Below are 22470 nucleotides of genomic sequence, written 5' to 3' on the forward strand. Positions count from 1 at the left end.
CCTGTAGAGTACTACAGATATGTAGGGTGTTTAAACACTTCCCTATGTATAACCGACCTCCCGGACTCCAGAATTTCTAGTCTAGGTGAAATCCCCACACTTAGCAAACTCCTAGGGTTTAGTTGAGATCTTTTTCCCCTTTCCTACTCGTAGGACAAATAAGAAAGTTCGTGTGATATCGTAGGAAGAACTGAAATAAAATTCATCCCACCACGGGCGCATTCTCCTTCCAAATTTCGCGTGAAGGGTTTAGCGTGCCGTCCTCCCAAGTGAAACGGGGAGGTAAAGAAAACGACCACCACACACTAGCAAGTTTATCCACATAAAATCCTTGACGGTATCCTGTAAATGTATGAAGATGATTCTCGCGACCTGAGGGTCGGCAAGGAAACGATACGTTTAGACACTCGTGACTCGAGGGTCGGAATAAACACCTATCACAACACGAGGGTTGGAAACTCCCGACACGTGGGTAAGAAAATACACCAACCACAACACGAGGGTTGGAAACTAGGCTTTCGTAGTATTTGAATGCACTAGATGAGATGCATATGCTAATGCGTATGTATGTATGCTGATGCTGATGTCAATCCTAAGATTTTATCTCCTTATTGAACCTGCTTAAACCGTATTTGATACTCCATGTGAAAGTTATGACCAATCAAAGTTGCGTTGACTTTCTCCTATAAAAACCCTAATTTGAACCTTTAAATTTGTTCATCTCTGAGTTTTTATTAATGGATCATGATCAACCTTTGATCAAATGATGGATATGACCTCACATACTTGATGTTGACCAAAAATCTTGAAGTTTGACTGTATTTTGACTATAGTTGACTTTTAGGTCAACACAGTCGATTATTGGTCATCTGAGCCATTGAGTGGGAAATCCTTGGGATTAAAGCTTAATAATTGTCATGGAGATACATTGAGACACGTTGAGATCCATTTGAGGCCTTGAATATTCACAATCCTTTGATAAAGTGAAAACCCTAGTTTTGGAGATCTTTGATTAGGAGAGAGTGACCTGAATAAGCCTTTGAAACTTGAGCCATTGAAGATGCATAGAGTAACCTTTGATTGAATATAAGAGGGAAAATTTTGGGGTATGACAATGTGATCGTCTCAACTGAAATGGAAAATACTCAGGGAAGTCCTTTATTTATAAATTTCTTCCAGTATTTATTTCAGGGGGAGATTATTTATCTCAGGGGGAGATTGTTAATCTCAGGGGGAGACATATTCACACATTATGTTTATATGCTTATGCTATAGCTGTGTAATTGTCTTTAGCCGTCTGATATTCTGATTGCAAATTCATATCATTTATATATGTTTTTGTCATCATCAAAAAGGGGGAGATTGTTAGAACAAGATTTGTTCTGATCAATATTCTTAGTTTTGATGATAACAATGTATATGAATTTTGTATGAGATAATATGGTACTCTAATACTATGCAATTTCCATTTCAGGAATTATGTAAAGAGTATGCACAAAATCAGCGCAAGAAGCACTGACTCAGAAGGTTCAGCATGCAACATCAGAACATGGTCTGGCAAGACATCAGAAGATGGTCAAGCAGAATCAGAACATGGTCTATGGAAGCATCAGAAGAACTTGAGATCAGAAGCAGAAGCACTGAAGTTCTCATGGTATCACGCTAAGAAGCACTTCAAGGTCAGAAGACAAGAAGATGCTCTGCACCAAGCTGTTTGACTCTGATGATATTCAAACGTTGTTTACACAAACATCAGATCAGAAGCAAGTACAAGATGGCAGGCTACGCTGACTGACAAAAGGAACGTTAGAAGCTATTAAAGGCAACGTCAGTAAACACAGCGAAAGCAAGGCTCGAGGTAGTTGACAAAAGAGTGAAACATTAAATGCAATGCTGTACGGATTACGCAAAGCATTAAATGCTCCCAACGGTCATCTTCTAAAACGCCTATATATTGAAGTTCTGATGAGAAGCTGAATACAACACTTGCGCAAATATACAGAAACGCTGTCAAATTCAAAAAGCTCTCAAACTTCATCATCAACCTCACTATATTGCTGTTGTAATATCTTAGTGAGATTAAGCTTTAAACTTAAGAGATAATCACAGTTATGATAATAGCTTTATAAGAAGCATTGTAACTCTTAAAAGAATTTTTTTACATTAAGTTGTAAGAACTAGAGTGATCAGGTTGTTGATCAGTATACTCTAGAAAGTCTTAGAGGGTATCTAAGCAGTTTGTTCCTAGAGTGATCAGGTTGTGATCAGTATACTCTAGAAGACTTAGAAGTTGTCTAAGTGGAAAACCATTGTAATCTTGTATGATTAGTGGATTAAATCCTCAGGTGAGGTAAATCACTCCAAGGGGGTGGACTGGAGTAGTTTAGTTAACAACGAACCAGGATAAAAATCATTGTGCAAATTGTTTTTATCTTACAAGTTTTAAAGCTACACTTATTCAAACCCCCCCCTTTCTAAGTGTTTTTCTATCCTTCAAAGTGTACCTGAAAAAGGAATCAAAGAAAGAAACAAAAAACAAAAGTGTGATTGTGTGTGGAAGGTTTTTGTGTACGGTGAGAGAGAATCTTCTCACGTGAAAGAGGGAAAGGACCAGGTTAGTCGTTCTAAAAAATAGGGTTTTATGTACTTGATAAGGAGTGGAAAAAATAGGGTTAATCTTTTTTTGAGAGCCCCCCTTTTTTACGTGAAAGTTAGTAGCTATTTATACAGGAAAAATCTAGGTTTAAAAAGAAAGAAAATGAGTTTGGACTTTGATTATAAATAAAAACAATATATGAATATTTTTTTGAGTTTTTGAAAAAGGATTAATTGAAAAACAAAACTATTTAAAAAACTTAAACTAAAAACTAAAATTAATTATTAAAACTTATTTCCTTTATGATTTTAATATGATAACAAAAAAGAAAAATAACCTAATAAATTAATTAAAGTAAAAAACAATTTTTGTGATTTTTAATATGAATAAATAAAGATAAATAAATAAGGTTAAAAAATGATAAAAATGTAAGAAAAGAAAAGAAAGGAGTTAGAAAACAAATGAAAAAGGAGAAATGATAGAAGTGAGATTCGAGCCCGGGATCTCTCGCTTTTGTACCTTTTAACCTCAAATAACATTTGCAAATATATGGGGCAAATTTTGGGGTATGACATAAACGTAGTTTGCTCATTGGTCACTTTAAGAAATCTTTGTAATATTTGACACTTGGCAATTACACTTTTTTCTCCATCTCTTTTTCTCTCTCTTTCTCTCCTTCCCTCTTCTCTCTTCTCTCTGCTCAAACCCTAAAATCTGAACAAAAAAAGTCACAAAATCCCATCCCGCCGTCGTAAACCCAGATCGTGTGGAATCTCCCCTCCCGCTGTCGAAACCAGATGTGGCTATTCATCTTCCAAACGGGAGATTTCCCTTCTCTCTCACCCGTTTTCTATTTTCTCCTTTCTGTTTTCGCTTCAAACCCTAGCCAATCTAATCTTTTCCCTTGAAACCCTATCTTTTCTCGTCGCAGACGTAGAAACAGTCGTGCTAATCTTCATCTATGATTCTATGGTATCTTAGAAACTCTTCTTTAATTTCAATCTCTCTTCACTTCTTCTCATTTTATTCATAGTTTTGATATCATTTTTCATTTTTTGTTTTTACTCATTCTCCTTTGTATTCTTAGATCTATGTTGTTATGATTTAATCGCTTCTTCTAATCTGTGGTGTTTTTTTTTTTGTGTTTTGATTTCAGAAGAAAGAAGAAAGTAAGCAACAAATATTTTTCGAAGGATTTACATGTGGTGACCATTGTTTATGACTTTGTGCTTTTCTCATTCATGGTGATTTTTTGAGTGATTTTTCTTCTGTTTTTGTCATATTTATTTTGCATTTATGGTTTTCTGTTATGCTCATCACATTGATTCTTTTTTTGTGCTAGATGTTCATACTGTTGATGCGTAATCAGAGATTAGGATGCTTGATGCAAAAATGAGAAATTATTACAAGGATTTTCAAGGTTTTTTCTTTTCATTGGAGCATGTGGAAATGTTTTATTGGCTTAGAAAGATGAGGAATATTGGTGTGGATACATATGAGTTCTCTTACTTACATATTGTTTCTTGTATTCATTGTAGGTTTCTTTTGCAATTGTCGTTGTGGAGTTGAATGACTCGCCGTTGTCAATTGAAGAGTTGTTGAATGAGTGTTTGGTTGGAGGAGAATCTATGGTGATTAAGGAGTTGCATGGATTTCACTTGGGTTCAACTTATTTGGTTATGTTACTTTGGTTCAAGGAGATGTAAAAGAGGTTGTTGAATGCTTCCAACTATGAAATTCCTGTTGAAACCATTGTGGTTTTGCAGATTATTTGACGAGTGGGGCAAGCGGAAATGTATGGTTCAGGTTGTTAGGCGTCATCTAAAGGTTCGTTTGGGACTCCAATCAGGGCGGGTTGTTGTGTGTCTGGTGCAGGAGTGCATTGTTTCACTGTAATTGTATGAACGTCTCACTTATAAATGATTTTCAATGTTGTCAAATTAGTTTTTTCTTGGACTATAGCAATACTCAATGCACTAGATTTTTCTAATAATTTTTCTTCAACTCACGGTCCGGTAGATGCGGCACTGATGGCAGTGCATGGATTGATAGCAGTGCAGGAATTGCAATTTTGTGCATTCAGATGCATCTATTGTAGTGAGCCTCTTCAACTTTTCCAATCAATAGTTTTTGGGAATATTGCCTAATCTTATTGACATGTTTATACTTGATGCCAAGACTTCTATTAAGATATCTAAGGTTTGTATGCTCAATTTTTGATGAAATGCAAGTCTCATCCATTGTTTATAAAACTATTGATTCTGCAGATGAGGTAATAAGATACCCCGTGTGCTTCCTACTGAGTTACATGTATCCTTAACTTTTTATTTTATAATGTTACATAATGAATTTGATTCATAGCATTCACCTGATTTCATTTTTTCAATTCACATGTTTTCTGTCAAGTTTCAAGTTTATGCATCTTTGTGAGGACCTTTGTATACACATTTTTTCCTTTGATATTTGCTTCTTTTATTTGTTTCACAATGTGATGAAGTAGTAATTTTTTTCTGTTGATGGTGCAGCTGAAGCCAACCATGGGTAAAGCAACAGATCCAATGGCGGGAATCATGGACATGATGAAGGTTACCGCATCAACTCCATTTGACTTGGGAAGCGGTTTTGTGAACCGTATTATTAAACCCGGGATTGCTTTTCGATTCAAGTTAGCTACTTAATGAACTTCTAAATCTTTAAGTTATATTCATGATGAAGGCGATTTCTAATCATGTTCAATTTGAAGAAAAAAACACCATATATATGATGAAATTTTTGTTTTATTCTAGATGTTCTGAATTTTAACATGATTGCTAAATACTACTTCATAATGATATTGATAAAAATAGCTGATAGTTGATAAGTTAGATGCTTACTTATAGTAGATGACTGATAGTTTATAATTGATAATGAACTATTCTATTTCCATATGGAATTGCTGAACTGATTTGTATCTGACTTTGATGAATTGTAGTTGTTTGATTTTGCGGATAAATACTGAGGCAAATATGACAGCAGCATCACAATTGCATAGAAGTACTATAGATCTATTAGTAGCTATAATGTAAGATTTTATGGTTCAATTCAATTGTGGATCAATATAAAAAACATTACATTTGAAAATTTGAAATGCATATTCATGATTGAATGTTGGTAATTTTATTTACAGGATGAATTGCTTTGGGCTGTTGCATGGTGTTCATCATGTTTTATTAGTGATATGAAGAATGATTATGATGTGAATGGGAAAATATAAGATAATATCATTATTGTTTCTTTAGATTTCATATACTTATGCATTATTTTTATCATTGATAAGTTGCTTTTTTTTGCTTCAATTTCTTTAGATTTCTTTTATACATTTAAAATAATATTTAGAAGTTCTGAGTTGTAGACAAAAAGGATATATATGTAATTTTTTACAAATTAGACATGAGAAAATGCTTATTAATAATTTTATATATTTTAAAACAAAATTACTTCATTCTTCAAAATGCATTAAAACGAGTCTTTACATCTTTCGTTTTGTTTTATAAAAAATAAAATATATACAGCATAAATAGTTTGAAAAAGATTCAATAGACAATCCATGTTACAAATTTCAATATAATAACAAAAATGGTAATGTATTTATGTGTCTATTTAGTATATGTTCTTGGAATAAAATTTTAAGCATGTAATTTTTTAGATAAAAATGAAATGGGATATTTTTTATTGCATGATAGTATTTTTATTTATTTATTTTACGTGTCACTAATAACATCATATCTATTTTAACTTAATCAATCATTATTTTAATTTTGGATACAATTTTTACTGTTCAATTGACCAAACTACCTATTAAACACACAAAATTAGCACATGAATACGATAATAAAATATTTAATCTTACATGTCACTTTCACATAATGACTATTTTATTTTAATCAACTATAACTTTTATTTGAAATATTTTTGTACCCTGTAGTTTTTTTTATAAAAATTATACAATATTTGTATTTCTTTATCCACTTTAGAAAAAAATAGTCATTCCTAAAGAAAATTTCACTATTTTTAAAATTAAGTCATGTAAAAATATTTTATGTTGTTGGGTCGTGCTTGTTGTGTCATGTACCATCATTATCATTGATCATACATATTTGTTAGCTTCTTATAATACTAGTAGTTAGACCCGTATGAGGCACGGATTAAATATTTTCTAAGTAAAAAAAAAATTAAAAAAAATACTTATAATTTAAAACTTTTACTTATAATAAGATTGTTATTGTATAAATAAAATGTCATTGTTATTAATAGTATACATAAAAAAGTAAATTTAACTAATTTTTTTTTAAATTAAAAAACAATTTGGATATTTCTAATTTATCAATAATTTGTGTAAATTTTTAAAAAAATTAACTTGTTAAATAAAAAATATCATAAAAACATATAAAATCATTTAGTTTATAAATAATTTAATCATATAAAAATTACTCAAGGTAAATCATATTATAATTTTAAAAAAAACAATTATAAATATATTGATATAAATAATTTAGATATAAGTTGCATTTGTAATTTAAAATATAAGTTAATTATTTTGATCTTTTATAATATTATTTAAATTTTAAAAATAAATTTAGATGAAATTAATAAATACAAAAATATCATTTATTTATAACATCAAATTAATAATTAAAGTAGAAAATAAGTATAAATGTGAAATTAAAATAGAAAAATCATAAATTTTATAAATGTAAACCATATAATTTATTTCTTTTTATATTTAATCATTGTATCAGTAACAAATCCATAAATAAAATATTTAATGAATTAAACACCAAAAATACGTAAATAAAATACTTATTTATTATACACTAAAAACTTAGTTTTTAAACAATATTAATAATATACTTTTTATTATCCACTCAAAACTTAGTTTTAAAACAATATTTAATAATAAAAAGTCCCTAATTAGTGGCATTACAACTGATATTTCATATAAAAAAATTAAAATTTTCTGAAATAAATTATTAAGTTTTTTTAGAGAAGACATAAAGTATTATTTATATTCATTTATATTTAAAATTAAAATAAAAATGAGCAAGATAACTAAATAATAATACTATAAATATATGAATACATTTAATCAAAATACTATAAATAATATACTTTATTTATTTATGGGTTATCTTTGAGTGGAATTGATCCATTTCTAACTTATATTTGAATAAAATTTGGCTAAGTAGTTGATAACTTAATATAGAGGAAAAATAAGTTTTTAACCAAAGTAGTAACAACTGAAGTTAAAATGAGTACCACACATCCTTTAAAGAAAGTAGCACAAATACATGCTTAAGGATTTAGGGGGTAAGTTTAAAAAAGCCTAGAAAACCAGTTGTATCATTGTACTACATTATACATGTAATAAACAAAGGTCCCATCATACTATTTAGTAAGTATCTAATGCAAACATTGTTCTGACTGAGATTCTTTTTGAAATGCCTAAAATATATACTCATAGCCTTTATTAAGTATTGATAAAAAGTGCTAATGAAAAATAGTGAGATGTAAGTGATACACCTGGTTACGATTATTTTGCATGCATGATTGCAATGTCAAATCTACCAATTTCATGTAGGTGACAAAAGTCATGAGACATGATTTACCAGTTGCCATGAAATCCAAAACTCACATGATATATATGTCAAATAGAAAAGAAAACAGACAAACTATATGACTTGTGGTTCATTCATATCCATACTTGAAGCAACCAAAGCAGGAGCAGCATAATAAAATACATGGTTATTTCCCAGAAACTGAAGAATCAACCTTCTTGAATAACATTTTTCACTTCTAAAGTGATAAGTCAGATCTCTCTCCAGCCATGTGTATTGTTCACCTGGCAAGGTGATAAGCCACTTGAATTGGTCACATGCTAACAGACATCAATTTTCTGTAGAAAAATTGCATCCAACCAATTTTTGGAGCATCCGGCTCAAGTAACTTCACTGCAAAATGATCAACAGGTTTCATAAGAATAACACAAATAGCCTAATCAAAGTTAATCATTCATAACTCTGCTGTTAAAAAATCAATTGAAAATCGTGTTAGATGATAAATGAGTAGACAGATCAAATCAGAACATTGAACATAAAAAATAGAGGAACTGAGATTGCTAACCTATGGGAATCAGAAGCCACGCGAGAAAAAGCATCCATACCTTTCCCATTTCCATGTATATAGTAGGACTTCCAAGCTTAACATTAAGCAATACCCCAAAATCGTGCATAACTCTTCCAAGCTTAAATATGTTGCATGATCAATGCCTTCCAATTTTGTGCTGGAGACCATGTCATAGTACCTACTCTGTAAGCGTAACACAACAATGATATAAGAAGCAGGAAAATGTATGTAACTTAGAATATATGTATTTTAGAAACATATATTAATTAAACTCGTTTTGCTATAGGTGCATGTAGATATGAGTATCAAAGGAAACAAAATGACAACACTAATCAGTATAGGTTAAAGTAATGTAAAGTGAAATGGAAATGTAGTTTCGTAAGTGAAAACCATATAAGATAATAACTATTGCTTACCTCAGGGGGACTTTTCATCTCAGTAATATCATTTCCCAGTGAAGCAATAGCCAAAACCAAGAACCCTTCTGGCCTACGGGGAAGAATTTCCTCATTTAAACCGTCTAGATCATCGTCGTCGTCATCGTCATCACCATATTCCATTAGCTTGACCAAAGTATCTGAAATAAATAGATTTACATGCAAATCTAAAAGGGTGACCAATAAAAAAGTATTTGCAAAGTCAATTAAAGGGTCATACTTAGAAGCAGAATAAATGTCTCTACATATTACAAATTATAGAAAGATCACAGAATGACAGCAAAACAATATTAAAATTACTCAATTTAGTTAAAGTAAGTTCAATACTAACCAGGAACTGCATCAGGTTTTGTCTTCAGTGAATTATTGTTCATGTCTGGTACTTTAACTTCAGTTGAATCATATTTCCTGCAGATCAGAATTGCATGCTTCCCAATCTTCTACTTCATCTGACCATGTTTCCTGCATCAGAAAAATTTGAAGTAAAAAACTTGTGCAAGATTGTAAAGATGTAGAGAAAGTTATAATGGATTTGAATGGAATACCGAGATATTTGTTTGAATGTCTTTGAAGTATTCATCTATGTTATTGTCATAGAATCTTTCTTGTGTTGTTTCAATAATGTTAGCATCCTAAACTTAAATGGTACAACGTTAGTCAGTAAAGTAGACATTGAAATTGATTAAGTTGTTGAAGCAAAAGAAACAATATAGTAGACAGTGAAATTGAATAATGTTCACCACCTAATAAATTTCCATCCAGAATTACCAAAAGAAAATAATAATATTCAATCAACCAAGATTAATTGATTATATCCTCCCTAACCAAACACAATCTGCAGACCATTCAACCTACAGACCAAACAAAATTCTCATAAACAATGCATTTCAAATTTAACAATAAAAACACAAATTCAAATTCACTAAACAATGCATTTCAATTTCAAACCAAACACAACTTCACATTTCATTCCAAGTTGCATCAACACCGATTTCGATGCATAAGCTCAAACACCGACATCACCTCGACTCGTCAATTCCACATCACCAACCATTGAAGCTTCAATTCCGCACCTGTAGCTTCACATACGATACAACAGTAGCACACGCTATTGACAATACAAAAAGTGGTTAGAAGCAGTATCATATAACAAAAGGAGTAGTCTAGTGGTTTGGGTAGGTACACCGAAATCTAGAGTTCAGTCCCAACTGCTAACATCTCTTCCTAACAAATCTCAAATCTGAAACTCAGACAAATAACAAAAACTGAATCAAAATCAAAATCTCAAAACTGAATCAAAAGTGATATTTACTTAGTTTGCATGATATAAAGTGATACCTTTTGTGTTTCATAACATCAAATGATGCTCTACGCAAAACCAGTATAAACCTGCCAATCCAGTATACCTTTCTTGCTGCCAATTTCGATTGTACCTCACTCTTAGCTCCAATACAAACCTAACCATGACAATTGAATGGTGAAAACATATCAAAAATTGTTTCAAAACTACTAAGAAAGCTCAAGTTTGCACATTTACTCACCACATTAAGCACAACACATGAAAATGATTAATAGTCACAAAAAGCACACCAGAAAATAGATTTTACCTGTTAGAATACACATGTTTTGCACAGATTTTACCTGCAGTTATGAAAATTTCAACGACTTGGGTTATAACTTTGTATCTTTTCTTCTTCAACATGAACACTCAAACTCTTCAATTTTGGAATCTTTTTTCTTCATCATCAATACATAGTCTAACTTCCATTTCTCAAAATCATCCTTCATCATCATCAACGTCAAATCATAACTCAATTGTGACCATAAAACAATGAAAAATAATAATCTTGTAAAAAAATACGAATTGGAGAATTAGGGTTTTGGCCTACCTTTTCGTGCAATTCGTGCTCTTTTCTGAAAATCGAAGATGATGAAGAAGAAAAATTCTGAAAATGTTTTTGTTGTCGTCTTCTACAACTCAGGAGAGAAAGAAGAAGATAAGATGATAATCTTTTCCTGTATTCTGAAAATTCTGTGAATCCTCGTGAATGCAATTTTTGTGTGCTCAATCGTCGCATATTAATGGGATGTTGAGAAGGAAGATGAATCATTCATAAAGTTGGATAAACAACCATAAATTGGGGGGTGCTATTGTGCGGCGGCGTGGAAAAAGGAAAATTTGGGAAAGGAGAATGAATATCAATAGACAGTATAGGAAGGGGTTGGGAATATTTAAGTATTTCACATGGAATTAATTAAATTAAATTAAAGAAATATAAGAATTCAATAATATTATTAAAAACATAAATAGAAATATTACTTGAAATAGAAAGTCTAAAAATAGCATGACATTTAGAATGATGACACTTGGCGGACTTGCCAAAGTTCTCATCTAGTTTTTTTATTATAAATGATTATGAAGTTATTATTCTATCATAATTTATATATTTTTTTAGGTATAACTAACTTACATAATATATAATAAAATTGCTCAAAATGACATTTAAAATATACTACATCAAATAGACAAATACCCGTGCGGCAACACGAATCTATTACTAATTTTGATTTTATACTATCTGGTGTTCAAAGTTGAAAGTGGTGGTTTTATGTTGAATTTGGGATTTTGGTATTTTTACAGCAACAAAAAGCGAGACAATGGTTTTATATGGGTTGAAAAGTAAAAAAAAAACTAAGAGTTTTGTGTGTTACTACACGTGAGAGAATTATGAGAATGGCTTTAGTGAAAAATTGGTGGTTCTGGGTGATGACAGAAGTATGGTGTGATGTTATTGTACCAAAAAGCATGAAAGTAAAGTGATGAATCTACAAGTGATTTTTTTATGAGAGATTTATATGGTGAGAACAAGGTTTTTTTGAGATGTAAGGGTTAATGGGTGGAGATTGTTACTGTGCGTGGGAAGTTTTTTTTATGACAGTTAGCAAAATTGTTGGTGTCTATTTATATAGAAAAAATAGATTAAATATAAAAGGAAGAAATAATTTACTCATTAAGACTATTAACCTAACAAAATTATTTGATTAAGACTATTAATATAACAAAATTATTTGTTTTGATTTTATCTAATCAAATCAAATTCAAATAAATTTTAATGTTAATTGCCTTAGACAAAAAGCTAGAGCAAAATCTACCATTTTAATTTTTTTGATTTTTTTTTTACTATAAAAGCATAAAAATAAAAAAAAAGTGAAAAATAAATATTTTTTAAAATGCTTAATTAAATAATACGAAAATTAAAATTAAATGATTAAAAAACTTTTTTTTTTTTTTGTGATTTTGAATATAAATGAAAAATTAAATTAAAATTAGAAAAAAAACAAAAGGGAAAAATATTAGAAGTGAGATTCGAACCCGGGACCTCTCGCTCTTGTACCTCTTATCCTTAAATCCTTATCAATTGGGCTATGTCACTTATTCGGAATAAAATGATATTTGCAAATGTATGAGGGTAAATTTTGGGGTACAACACATGTTCACATGCTTTATCTGCGATTCCTGTTCGCATGCTTATTTGTGATGCATTTTCACATGCTTTATCTGTGATTCCTGTTTGCATGCTTATATGTGATACCTGTTCACATGCTTATCTGTGATGCTTGTTCACATGCTTATTTGTGATGTCTAGTCACATGCTTTATCTGTGATTCCTATTCGCATGTTTTATCTTTGATTCCTGTTCGCATGTCTTATTTATGATTCACGTTCACACGTCCTACCTGTGATTCCTGTTCACATGTTTTATTAGTGATGCATGTTCACATGTCCTATTTGTGATTCCTGTTCACATATCTTTTTTGTGATCCCTGTTCACATGTTTGCCTATTACATGTTTAGGTCTTTGTGACGTTGCTTGTTCGATCGCATGTTCCCTTAGGTGCTTGATTCCGTCTTTCCAGGAGACGTGGATTGAGATAGACCTTAGGTAGAAATAGAAAGTAGTTAGCCGAACTGCAGCGCTCTGATTTCTCCATTGCACAATGGAGGTATGTAGACATGCATAGAGTTCGGAAAGCTCTAGTGATCGGTTTATTTATTAACTTGTTTTTTCTTTCATTGCATGTTCCCTTAGCATTAAGTTTTAGACTCATAGACACACCCTTATATTAGAGACAAACGAGAGCAGACTGTATAGAGTACCACATACGTGAAGGGTGCTAACACTTTCCCCTTGCGTAACCGACACCCTTACCTTTTCTCTTGTTTGTGAGACATTGTTTTTTCCCTTTTATGTTTTCTTCAGTGTTTTCCTTTCCCTTCTCGTGGGATAATTAAACACTCCATGGCGACTTCATTGTTTTGATGAGTTTTCCAGTTGCTTCCAGGTTCTCAAGAGTTTAAGTCAAAATAACATACCAAAAACAACATCTTCACCGTAAACCCAAACAAACTAATGGGTATTGCCACCACGAATGAGACCCAATCGTAAACATACCTGATTTGGCTTTTAGCCACAAAAAATATACCACTTTTACTTTATCTAACATTTGAGTAATTTTTAAAACTTTGTCTTTAAATAAACCGTTATTCCTTTATGTCTACAACACCCAAATAGTAGATAGCCAAAGTAACCATAAAAAATAACGGCACGAGTTATTTCCACCTATAGAGTGAATAAACTGAATAAAGTGATCCTTTGTATGAATAGGATCAACCCCATCAATACCAATCCAAAAGCGAAGTTGTTGCTAAATTGGGATAAAGAAAGAACACTGAAGGAACAAATGTTGAACTGACTCCACCATGTCGCGCATTACCAAATTTACCATTGTAGGCAACATGTCTCGCAAAATCCGCCATACACATAAAGAAACCTTCACAGGAACTTTCTTATGCCGAACAACTTCCAAAATCAGCATCAGCTGTTGATCTTCCCGAGTAGTGAGCAGTTGGTAAACACCACAAATAGTGTAACTCGACCCTTCAGAGAGCACCCACCTCAATTCATCCCTAATATCCTCCTATAAAGAGACATAAAGTAATAACATCCTACACTCTTCCACCAATTCCTCCTCCCATGCTAATAACCTCCTCCTCTAACTTCACTCACCTCCTCCCTCTCCTCACCCTAAGACAAACATATTGTTAGAACAAGATTGAGAATCTGGTTTTGATGATAACAAACATATATTTTGTGAGTAACAATTTTATTACTAATGGTTTCATTTAGTGTGCAGATATTATGTTATAAGTCTTATACAGGTTGCATTAGAATCACAGTATAAAAACTATATCAGAAATTGGCTCGGATATGAAATCAAACATCCAGAAGATTGACGAAGCTAAACATCATTCATCATATGTTCTGATTAAGAATTCGTCAGGCAAGCCAAGATCAGCAAATCTGAAGTAAAGAAGCAACAATATAAAACAAGTCCACTCTGAAGAACATGCAACTACAACAGTATCACAAGGATCTAGAACTCAACAAGAAGATCTTCAAAGAATTAAATAGAAATACCAACGTTTACATACAACAAGCACAAAATCAGAAAGTACAATCAGAAGCTTCAAAGGAATGTCAATATACATAAAGATCTGTTACAGCAAGAAGATCACATGAACATAAGATCAGAAGTTCTGATAAAGTAACGCAGTGACATATAAAATACAAACATCAACAGAAGTCACGTACAAGCCAATAAAGAATCTACAACTCAACATACAAATTAAATAAAACATTAGAGCTCATAATCTAAGGAAGAACCGTTACAAACATCATCACATGCAAAACGGTTACAACATTTAAAAGAAACAACTCCCAAGGTTGATTGAAGAAGCAAGCCACATGCAGCGCATTGAAAAGACAAGCTTAACCAAAATAAACACTCCATCCACTATAATCACCATGTTAAAGATAAGATTCTGCCAAGAGCAACACTTTTCATTCATGAGCCAAATCGAGACGAAGGTATTCAAAGAAATCTTCAAACAAATCTCAACGGCTAGATTCTAACAGTAACACACCAAGCTATATATATATAGATCAAACTTCAAACTTGAATGGGCACCCATTTTGTACACCCAAAATGCATTAAGTAAGTATCCAAAGTGTGTATCCATGGTGCAACTAAAGAGTGCAGAAAAGGAGAAACCTTGAGAGAAAATTTGTAGAGAGAAGCTGAGCATGACAAGCAGAAAAGAAACTACAAGAAACCATGCTTCAGAAGCTACACAAGAGGTAACACATACTTAGTATGTGATGAGTTAATCCATAGTGTTGTCATACACTAAATTAAGCCTATGTGAAGAAATCATAAGAATGTGAAAAAGAAATCTCTGCTGCTAAGCAGCATTCTCCACTGGAGTTATCAGAAGTTCACCAACACTTTATCAACAATGAAGAAAATGGTCTTATAAGAAGGAATTAATTTCAATAGCTGAAGTTCAAATCTCCTTACTCTGATGAGAAAAAGACAGAGCTGAAAAAAGCAACTTATACAAGAGTTGTTGCTCTTAATCTGCTTTCAGAAGAAGATGAAGATCCCTGAAGAAGCAAATAAAAATAAAGTTGTTGCTCCATATCTACTTAAGAAGAAGAAGATAAAGATCAATGAAGAAGGAACAATCTACACAAGAGGCGATGCTCTTAACCTACTTACCATAAGAAGAAGATCTCATCCAGAAGTTGAAGAAAAGAAGACTGCAAAATCTTTGATTCTTATATTTAAATGTAGAACACATAAGGTTGTTGCTCGTAGTGTGTTATATCTTAGAAACTTCTGATAGATTGTTTAGGCACTAGAAGTGACTTCTAGTTAGTGTTTCATAAACAGATGTACTTAAGAATAGGAGGACTATGCTTAGCCAAGAAGTACTCGTGTAAATCTCCAGAAGATGCCTTGAGCGACCAGTTGAGGTCAGAAGCTTGAGAAGACAATTGGCTGCGGTCATTGTGGAAATCTCTTGGAGACCAAGTGAAGGTTAGGAGTCCAGGAGTCAATGGATGTTATATCTCGTGGAGATCACTGAACTGTCCATTGCAGTCAGTCACAACAGGTAACTGTGCAGGGAGTCAGTCACAACACGTTGTTGTGTAGGTTGTCGCACACTCGCGAAAAATGAACAGAGTCGCCACCAATATATTTATCCCATAAGGGAAAGGAATATCAGGAAACCTAACAAGGAATAAGAACAGGGTCTTGCGACCAGAGAATCTAGGTACGGGAGTCGGTTATGCAAGGGGAAGGTATTAGCACCCCTCGTGCCCATCGTACTCGATGGTATCCACCTATGTTTGTTTCTATCTAAAGGGTGTGTACTATGTCTATGTCTATATGCGAATGAATGCAAAATGTAGGGAAAAGAAAGAATTATACTCGCACGGGCCCTACCCCGCTGCCTACATATCCTTTTCAGGAATCAGAGTTACCGTAGCTCGGCTCACGATTTTCTGTTTGTTTTTGTGTTTTTTAGTTGGGCGGAGTTAACATTCCCGCTCTTGCATAAGGGATCGACCTACGATGCGTACGAGCGGAAATAACATTGCCCTTAGAAAGAAGAAAAAGAGAGATTGGTTTGTGTCTTATAACGTAGATAAGTGATGAACAGTTCCCAATACCGGGCCACTCACCATTTTCTCCACTTTGTTTTAATTTTGAACCATTATTAGGTGTTTTAAGTGTTTTTGATTGGGTATTTTTTAAGGGGAATTTGTTTGCGAGTTGAATCACATAAAAAGTGTATAATGATCGAGAAACAGATTAGGGAATGAATCCCACTCATCTCTCTCCCATTATATAGTGATCGAGAAACAGATTAGGGAATGAATCCCACTCATTTCTCTCCCATTAAGTGATTAAGAAACAGATTAGGGAATGAATCCCACTCATTTATCTCTCACTATTAGTAACGTGTGATTTGCATCTTTTATTTATTAAGTATTTTAAAAATTTGAAAGGAAAAAGAATGAAAGAAGGGGAGACTAGCCTAACCTTAACCTAATGATTATTGCTTATGTACAAAAGAAATCTAATGTTAACATACTAATGAGATCAATTCTAAAAGGAGTATTAAAATGGTATTAACAAAATAGGCCAAAAACATGGCCAAAAGCTAAGCAACGAAATCACACAACAATTATACAAAAATCAACATGTAAATGGTACATAAGCAATTCAAACATTAGTGCAAAATTAAACTGAAAAAAAATACTATTTTTATGGGTTTTTATAAAGGAATTTAAATGTCAAAATTAGTCTAAAAAATCTACTATTTTTATGAGAAAATTCCAAGACTAAAATTAATCCTAAAATCACCTAAATCTACCTAGAAAAATCATGATTTTATTGTCTCTTTTATTATCTAAAAAAAATGTAGTAAAAAATAATTAAAAAACCTAAAGTCTAGCATGAAAATAATAGGGATCCAGGGGGTGTGAAACTGAAAATATTGGTGCATTCAGTAATTGGCGCATGGCCCATATACAATTGGCCCAAGGCAGATATTTTTGTATTGATTAAAAAGGAAGAAGAAGGTGTGTGGGCTCATAGTGGTGTGGATAGCAAAGAATGGCGCAGGGCCCGAAAAGAAACGGCCCAGAGAAGTTATTTTTGTTACTGTTTTTATTTTCCAGAAACGAATCATGGGCCTAGGGGGTGAACTCGGTGCAGGCCCAAGATTATATGGTGATCCATGGCTTTGTGTTCAGATTTTTTTCAATTGAGCAATTTGAATTAAAAGGGAAAATTAACAAAAACAGCAAAACGGTGCGTTTGGGGGCCTAGGGTAAAGCGACGTATCAACTTCAGTTGAACTCAAACTCTCCCTCATCTCTCGTCTCAGACTTCTCTCTCACCGGCGCCGCCCCAAGCGTTACTCTCTCTTCTCCGATCGGAGATTAGCTCCGCCACCGTGACAAAACAAACCACCTCCTCTCTTATCTCTCAAATCGATTCTCAAATTGTATTTTCATTCTTCTCTCTAATTCGGTAACACAGAGAACCCTAACCTAAGTCTGAAATTAAATGGAAATCTCGAGGCCTTTTGAACAATAACCATGGGGGAAGGAAACACGGGGTTTTAAGCTTCACAGTGATATCAAGAATACCGAAAAAGATGAAGGTTCAGGGTTTGACGAAGCTTACCTACCGGAGAACGGTCCGATGCCTTTTCACCATGAGAAAGCAAGGAAACCAGAGATGTCTTTGGAACTCAGGTAATGATATGCATCCATTATTCTTTAGCTCTTTGTTGTTCTTCTTCTTCTATCCTTTCTTCCTTTCGAATTCCTTTGTGTTTCTTGCGTTGCGTATTGCGTGTGCCGTAGTGATTGAGAGACTGAGTCCGTGAGAATGAATTAAGATAACCAGTGATGCGGTTTAGCTCTGCTCCATTGAAGTTCAGTGAGGAGCTTCAATGGAGCTTTGGTTTTGAGCGTATAGTGGTGAGGGTGAGTGAGGGAGATGGATATGGAGAGAATTGAGGGAGAAGAGAGGATTCAGAGAGAGAGAGGGATGAAGGAGGTGGTGAATGAGCGTGAGGAATTGTGGAAGGTGAAAATGAGCGTGAAGATTTTGAATTGTGGAGGGAGATTGATTTATATAGAAGTTGAGAATGAAAAATCAGTTGAGGGAGGAGAGATTAGAGCCCTTGGATTTTGAGAATTTCTGTTAGAGAATTAAGGGTGGGGATTGAAGCTGAGCTGTCAAGTTGGTTGTGGTTAGTTGAGTCTGTTAGTTACTGAGATGGCAAGTCAGCTACAAAGTTGTTTTTCTGTTATGCCAGTTGGAATTGGTTATGGAATTCTGTTAGTAGTGTTTAAAAGTTAGTTATAAGAGTTATTGAGTACTAGGTTGTTAGAGTTTGGGAAGTTCTGTTATGGGTTAGTTTAGGTTAGTTAGGAAATGTTAGTTAACAGAAATTAGTATGTTACTTATTCTGTTAAAACAGTTAGTGACTTTTTCTGGTTTTATTTGTTGGTTTTGCAGGGTAATCGTGAATTATATCGTAACGGTTGAATCAAGAGCTTGGCGAAAATCTATTTGCTGCACATGGAAGCTGAGCTTTGGACAGGATTGAGCACAATGTGGATCTTGGGAAATTTGTGGGGCAGTTTTGAATATGGTAAGTTTGTAAAAAGTTAGTTGTGTTACGCATAGTAAAAACTTCAGAACTCTTATAGTCAGTGTTAATTGAATGTATGTCGGTTGTGAATTAGAAGGTATGTGGTTAATGGTGAGGTTTTTTTTATATATGAACTGTGTAATTTTGGAAGGATTTTGAACTGACAGTGTGCACACATTGGATGGAATTATTATACTCGAGTGATTACTGCATGATGACCCTTTTGAATGAATGAGTCTGAGCCAGAATTGTGTTGCCTCACATGTTGCCTTGATTTGCACTTAAACTCTGATAAATTGAATTGTTTTCCTTTGTATCTTATGCATGATTGTGACTTGATATGGTAAGGATCCTGAACTTAGCTGGTTTGGTGTAATATGAATGGTATTGAACTGTACTGTTGCAATGTTTGTTGTTACGTAGGACTGTTAAGGGTCTGTATGTACATTGATGAGTATTTTTGTGAGGTCTGATTGTTGAAAAAGGTTAGATTTTTATAGGTTAGAAATGGTTTTGTACAGGGATTCATAATTGTGTATGTATGCATCCTGTTTTGGTTTATGCAGGGGCTGATTTGGTCCTTTTTTGTATTGGTTGTAGGCTTGAATGTAGGTTACGCAGGTTGTATCGCAGCTAGTCGAGTGAGAAGTTTAGCCAAGGAATTTGGAAACGCGAAGATAAGGATGAAGATTGGTTCCGAAGACTTTGAAAGTGCAGAAAGTATGAAGCTTAAGACACTGTTTTTGTTTTCCTTTTTTGAATGGCTGCAGAGTTATTGTGAATATCTCATGGGTTCTTAACACCTGATGAAGGCCAAACAAAGCTCTCGGAAGTTGAAAGTTTAAAACTTATTCAATGGAGTTTAGGAGCTTAGATTTAGGCTTAGAAATAAGTTTATGATGTTCCTTTTTTCTTTGTTCCATGTTCCGAAGTGTAAAAAACAGTAAGGTATTGGTATGGTTTGTAAGGTGAATAAAGGTTGTAATTTTTGAATGAACATGAATGAGGTTTGATGAAAATTTGCTGAAACTTGTAGAGTTGAATTTGAACGGATCCACATGGACCCTATGTGAACACCATGCTTTGAAAAATGATCTCGAATAAAATTTCCTAGTATCAACCTTCAAATCTACCTTATTGAATCTCTAATTCAATATCAAGTATCATAGCCCAACCATGGAAAAGTCCAACAAGTCTTTGAATTGGCAAAGTCTCTTCTCTTGATTTTGAAATGATAATGAGATAAAGCTTGTAGTTTTCTTTGTGAAGAAACTTGAATTTAATGAAAAGTGAAGCATTCCAAGTAACTTTCTTTTGATTTTCAATATTATCTCCATGAGACTCAAAGCTTTTCTCCTCTAATTGCCTCTTGAATTTAATGACCTTTCTTCTTTCTTGAGCTCTTGCGAACCAATTAGCTTCGTATCTCATACTTGCCCTTTAGTGAAACTTTAGTTCAATACTTGAATTTAAAGTTCAAACTAACTTTCATTTGGAAGCCCAACAACTTAATAAGCAAGCCTTTGACTTTGATATCTTTACCCTTTTTCCACCTTCACCATGATACAAACCATGTAACCTAATGACAACGAAGTCCATAATAACCATGAAACCAAACCCCGATTTCATAGTTCAATACTCAAAGAAGAACCAAAGGAATCAAACTCGAGTGAACTAGAAGCCATAATTTCCAAGATCCTTGATCCCTTGCCAAATTTATTTATTAATGATGCATGATGTGTTAAATGACCTAATGGGGAGATGTGTATGAATGCAAAGCCTAAGCCAATTAGAAATTGAAGGGGTAGGACAAATTTGGGGTATGACACAGGTTACTAGATTGATGAACGTTATATCCAGAAGGGATCACTGAACAGTTCAGACATCTAGGGGTTAGTCACTCGCGGGTAGCTTGTGCAGGGTTAGTCACAGCAGTTGGCTGTGCAGGATTGTTAGTCACGACGGAGAATTGTGTAAGTGTAATCATGATTTATTTATAGTGGATTAAGACCTCTGGACAGAGGAAAATCACCTGAAGAAGGTGGACTGGAGGTAGCCTTATTCAGAAGGTGAACCAGGATAAAAATGAATGTGTCTTTTACTTTCAGTACTATTCGTTTTAACTTAGAACATTCAAGCAAACTCTCCTTAGAACTGGACTGAGACCAGTCAGAAGTTCTAATGACACATAGAAGTTAAAATGAACATCTCATTGGTTATGTAGTTCTACTTTCACATGTTTCCGCAACACCAAAAGCATAATCCAATAGATGATAAAACGAAAGAAAGAAAAGACGTTAAAAAAAGGGAATTTTAATTGATAAAGAACACAATTCAATCCCCCCTTTATTGTGTTTTTCTCCACCTTCACATATAAGCCACTGACTCCCGTTTAAGCTCAGACATCTGGTAAAGCCAACTAAATTTCTCACATAAAGGCACTTCTCCTACCCAAATATCCATCCAAAAAAGAGTATTGACTCCAATCCCTTACATACGCACATTCTTATTAAACCAACTTTCACCAATTAATCCCCCATCCCGAACCCGACAGACATCCCTCCACCTATTGAAACAACACATCCCTTCTTCCTTCACCTACCCCGCTTCCACCCCATACCTAGTTCCCAACAACTTTACCCATAATTCGTCCCTTTCTACTAGTATCCTCCAACACCACATATCTAATAAATTTATATTAAACTTCTTCATCATCCTAACCTTCAACCCCCCAAACTCCTTATTTTTACAAATAGTCGCCCAGTCAATCCAGGATGTTTTCCTATAGTTATCACTCCCACCCCAGAAGAAAATCATGAAGATAAAATCTAAGGAAGTGATTATACCTGATAGAGCTTTGAAGAAAGAAAGATCATAGATATGGATAGAATCAATGACGTAAATCAAGAGTATTAAACGGCCACCAAATGATAAATTTCGCCTCTTCCACTAAGATAACTTAGCTTTAATAAGGTCTACCATCGGACCCCAAAAAGCCAACCTTCTAGAATCTCCACCAATATGTAGACCCAACTACAAAAAAATGCACCCTCCCAATTTTACATTGAAGCATCGAGGCTGTCTCGATCATCCAAGACGCATGAATATTAAGACCCACTATCATACTTTTGTCGAAATTAACTTTCAAAACTGGCAGAACATCGAACAACATAAGAACAACCCGTAAGGAT

At 33.5% G+C, this 22470-nt stretch overlaps 1 protein-coding gene and 2 long non-coding RNA genes across 19 annotated transcripts; 2 read left to right on the forward strand and 1 right to left on the reverse strand.

Annotated features, from left to right (window-relative positions):
* The first annotated feature begins 3297 nt into the window (after nt 1-3297).
* On the forward strand, nt 3298-4652 carry LOC131616870 (uncharacterized). Its single transcript, XR_009288271.1, has 4 exons — nt 3298-3568; nt 3753-3840; nt 3939-4016; nt 4135-4652. It is a non-coding gene; the product is annotated as an uncharacterized LOC131616870 (long non-coding RNA).
* Nucleotides 4653-8074: 3422 nt separating this feature from the next.
* LOC131616871 (uncharacterized) lies at nt 8075-11426 on the reverse strand. 17 transcript variants are annotated; one of them, XR_009288285.1, is made up of 9 exons: nt 11085-11425; nt 10534-10977; nt 10159-10435; nt 9939-10046; nt 9741-9827; nt 9527-9657; nt 9175-9335; nt 8756-8941; nt 8075-8583 (listed from the first exon to the last, which is right to left on the reverse strand). XR_009288285.1 is itself a non-coding variant. In XM_058888330.1 (7 exons), exons 4-7 carry the CDS (start codon nt 9567-9569, stop codon nt 8571-8573), a joined length of 363 nt encoding a protein of 120 aa, XP_058744313.1. In that variant the 5' UTR covers nt 9570-9657; nt 9741-10435; nt 10534-10977; nt 11085-11413; the 3' UTR covers nt 8075-8570. The 17 variants fall into 17 exon arrangements, 1 of the variants encoding a protein (XP_058744313.1); XR_009288287.1 differs by having other exon boundaries at nt 9741-9832; XR_009288283.1 differs by having other exon boundaries at nt 10154-10435.
* Nucleotides 11427-17912: 6486 nt separating this feature from the next.
* Nucleotides 17913-20661, forward strand: LOC131616873 (uncharacterized). Its single transcript, XR_009288288.1, has 3 exons — nt 17913-18371; nt 19144-19279; nt 19880-20661. It is a non-coding gene; the product is annotated as an uncharacterized LOC131616873 (long non-coding RNA).
* Nucleotides 20662-22470: the final 1809 nt, after the last annotated feature.

This window comes from Vicia villosa, linkage group LG7 (assembly GCF_029867415.1).
Source record: "Vicia villosa cultivar HV-30 ecotype Madison, WI linkage group LG7, Vvil1.0, whole genome shotgun sequence".
Taxonomy (NCBI): domain Eukaryota; kingdom Viridiplantae; phylum Streptophyta; class Magnoliopsida; order Fabales; family Fabaceae; genus Vicia; species Vicia villosa.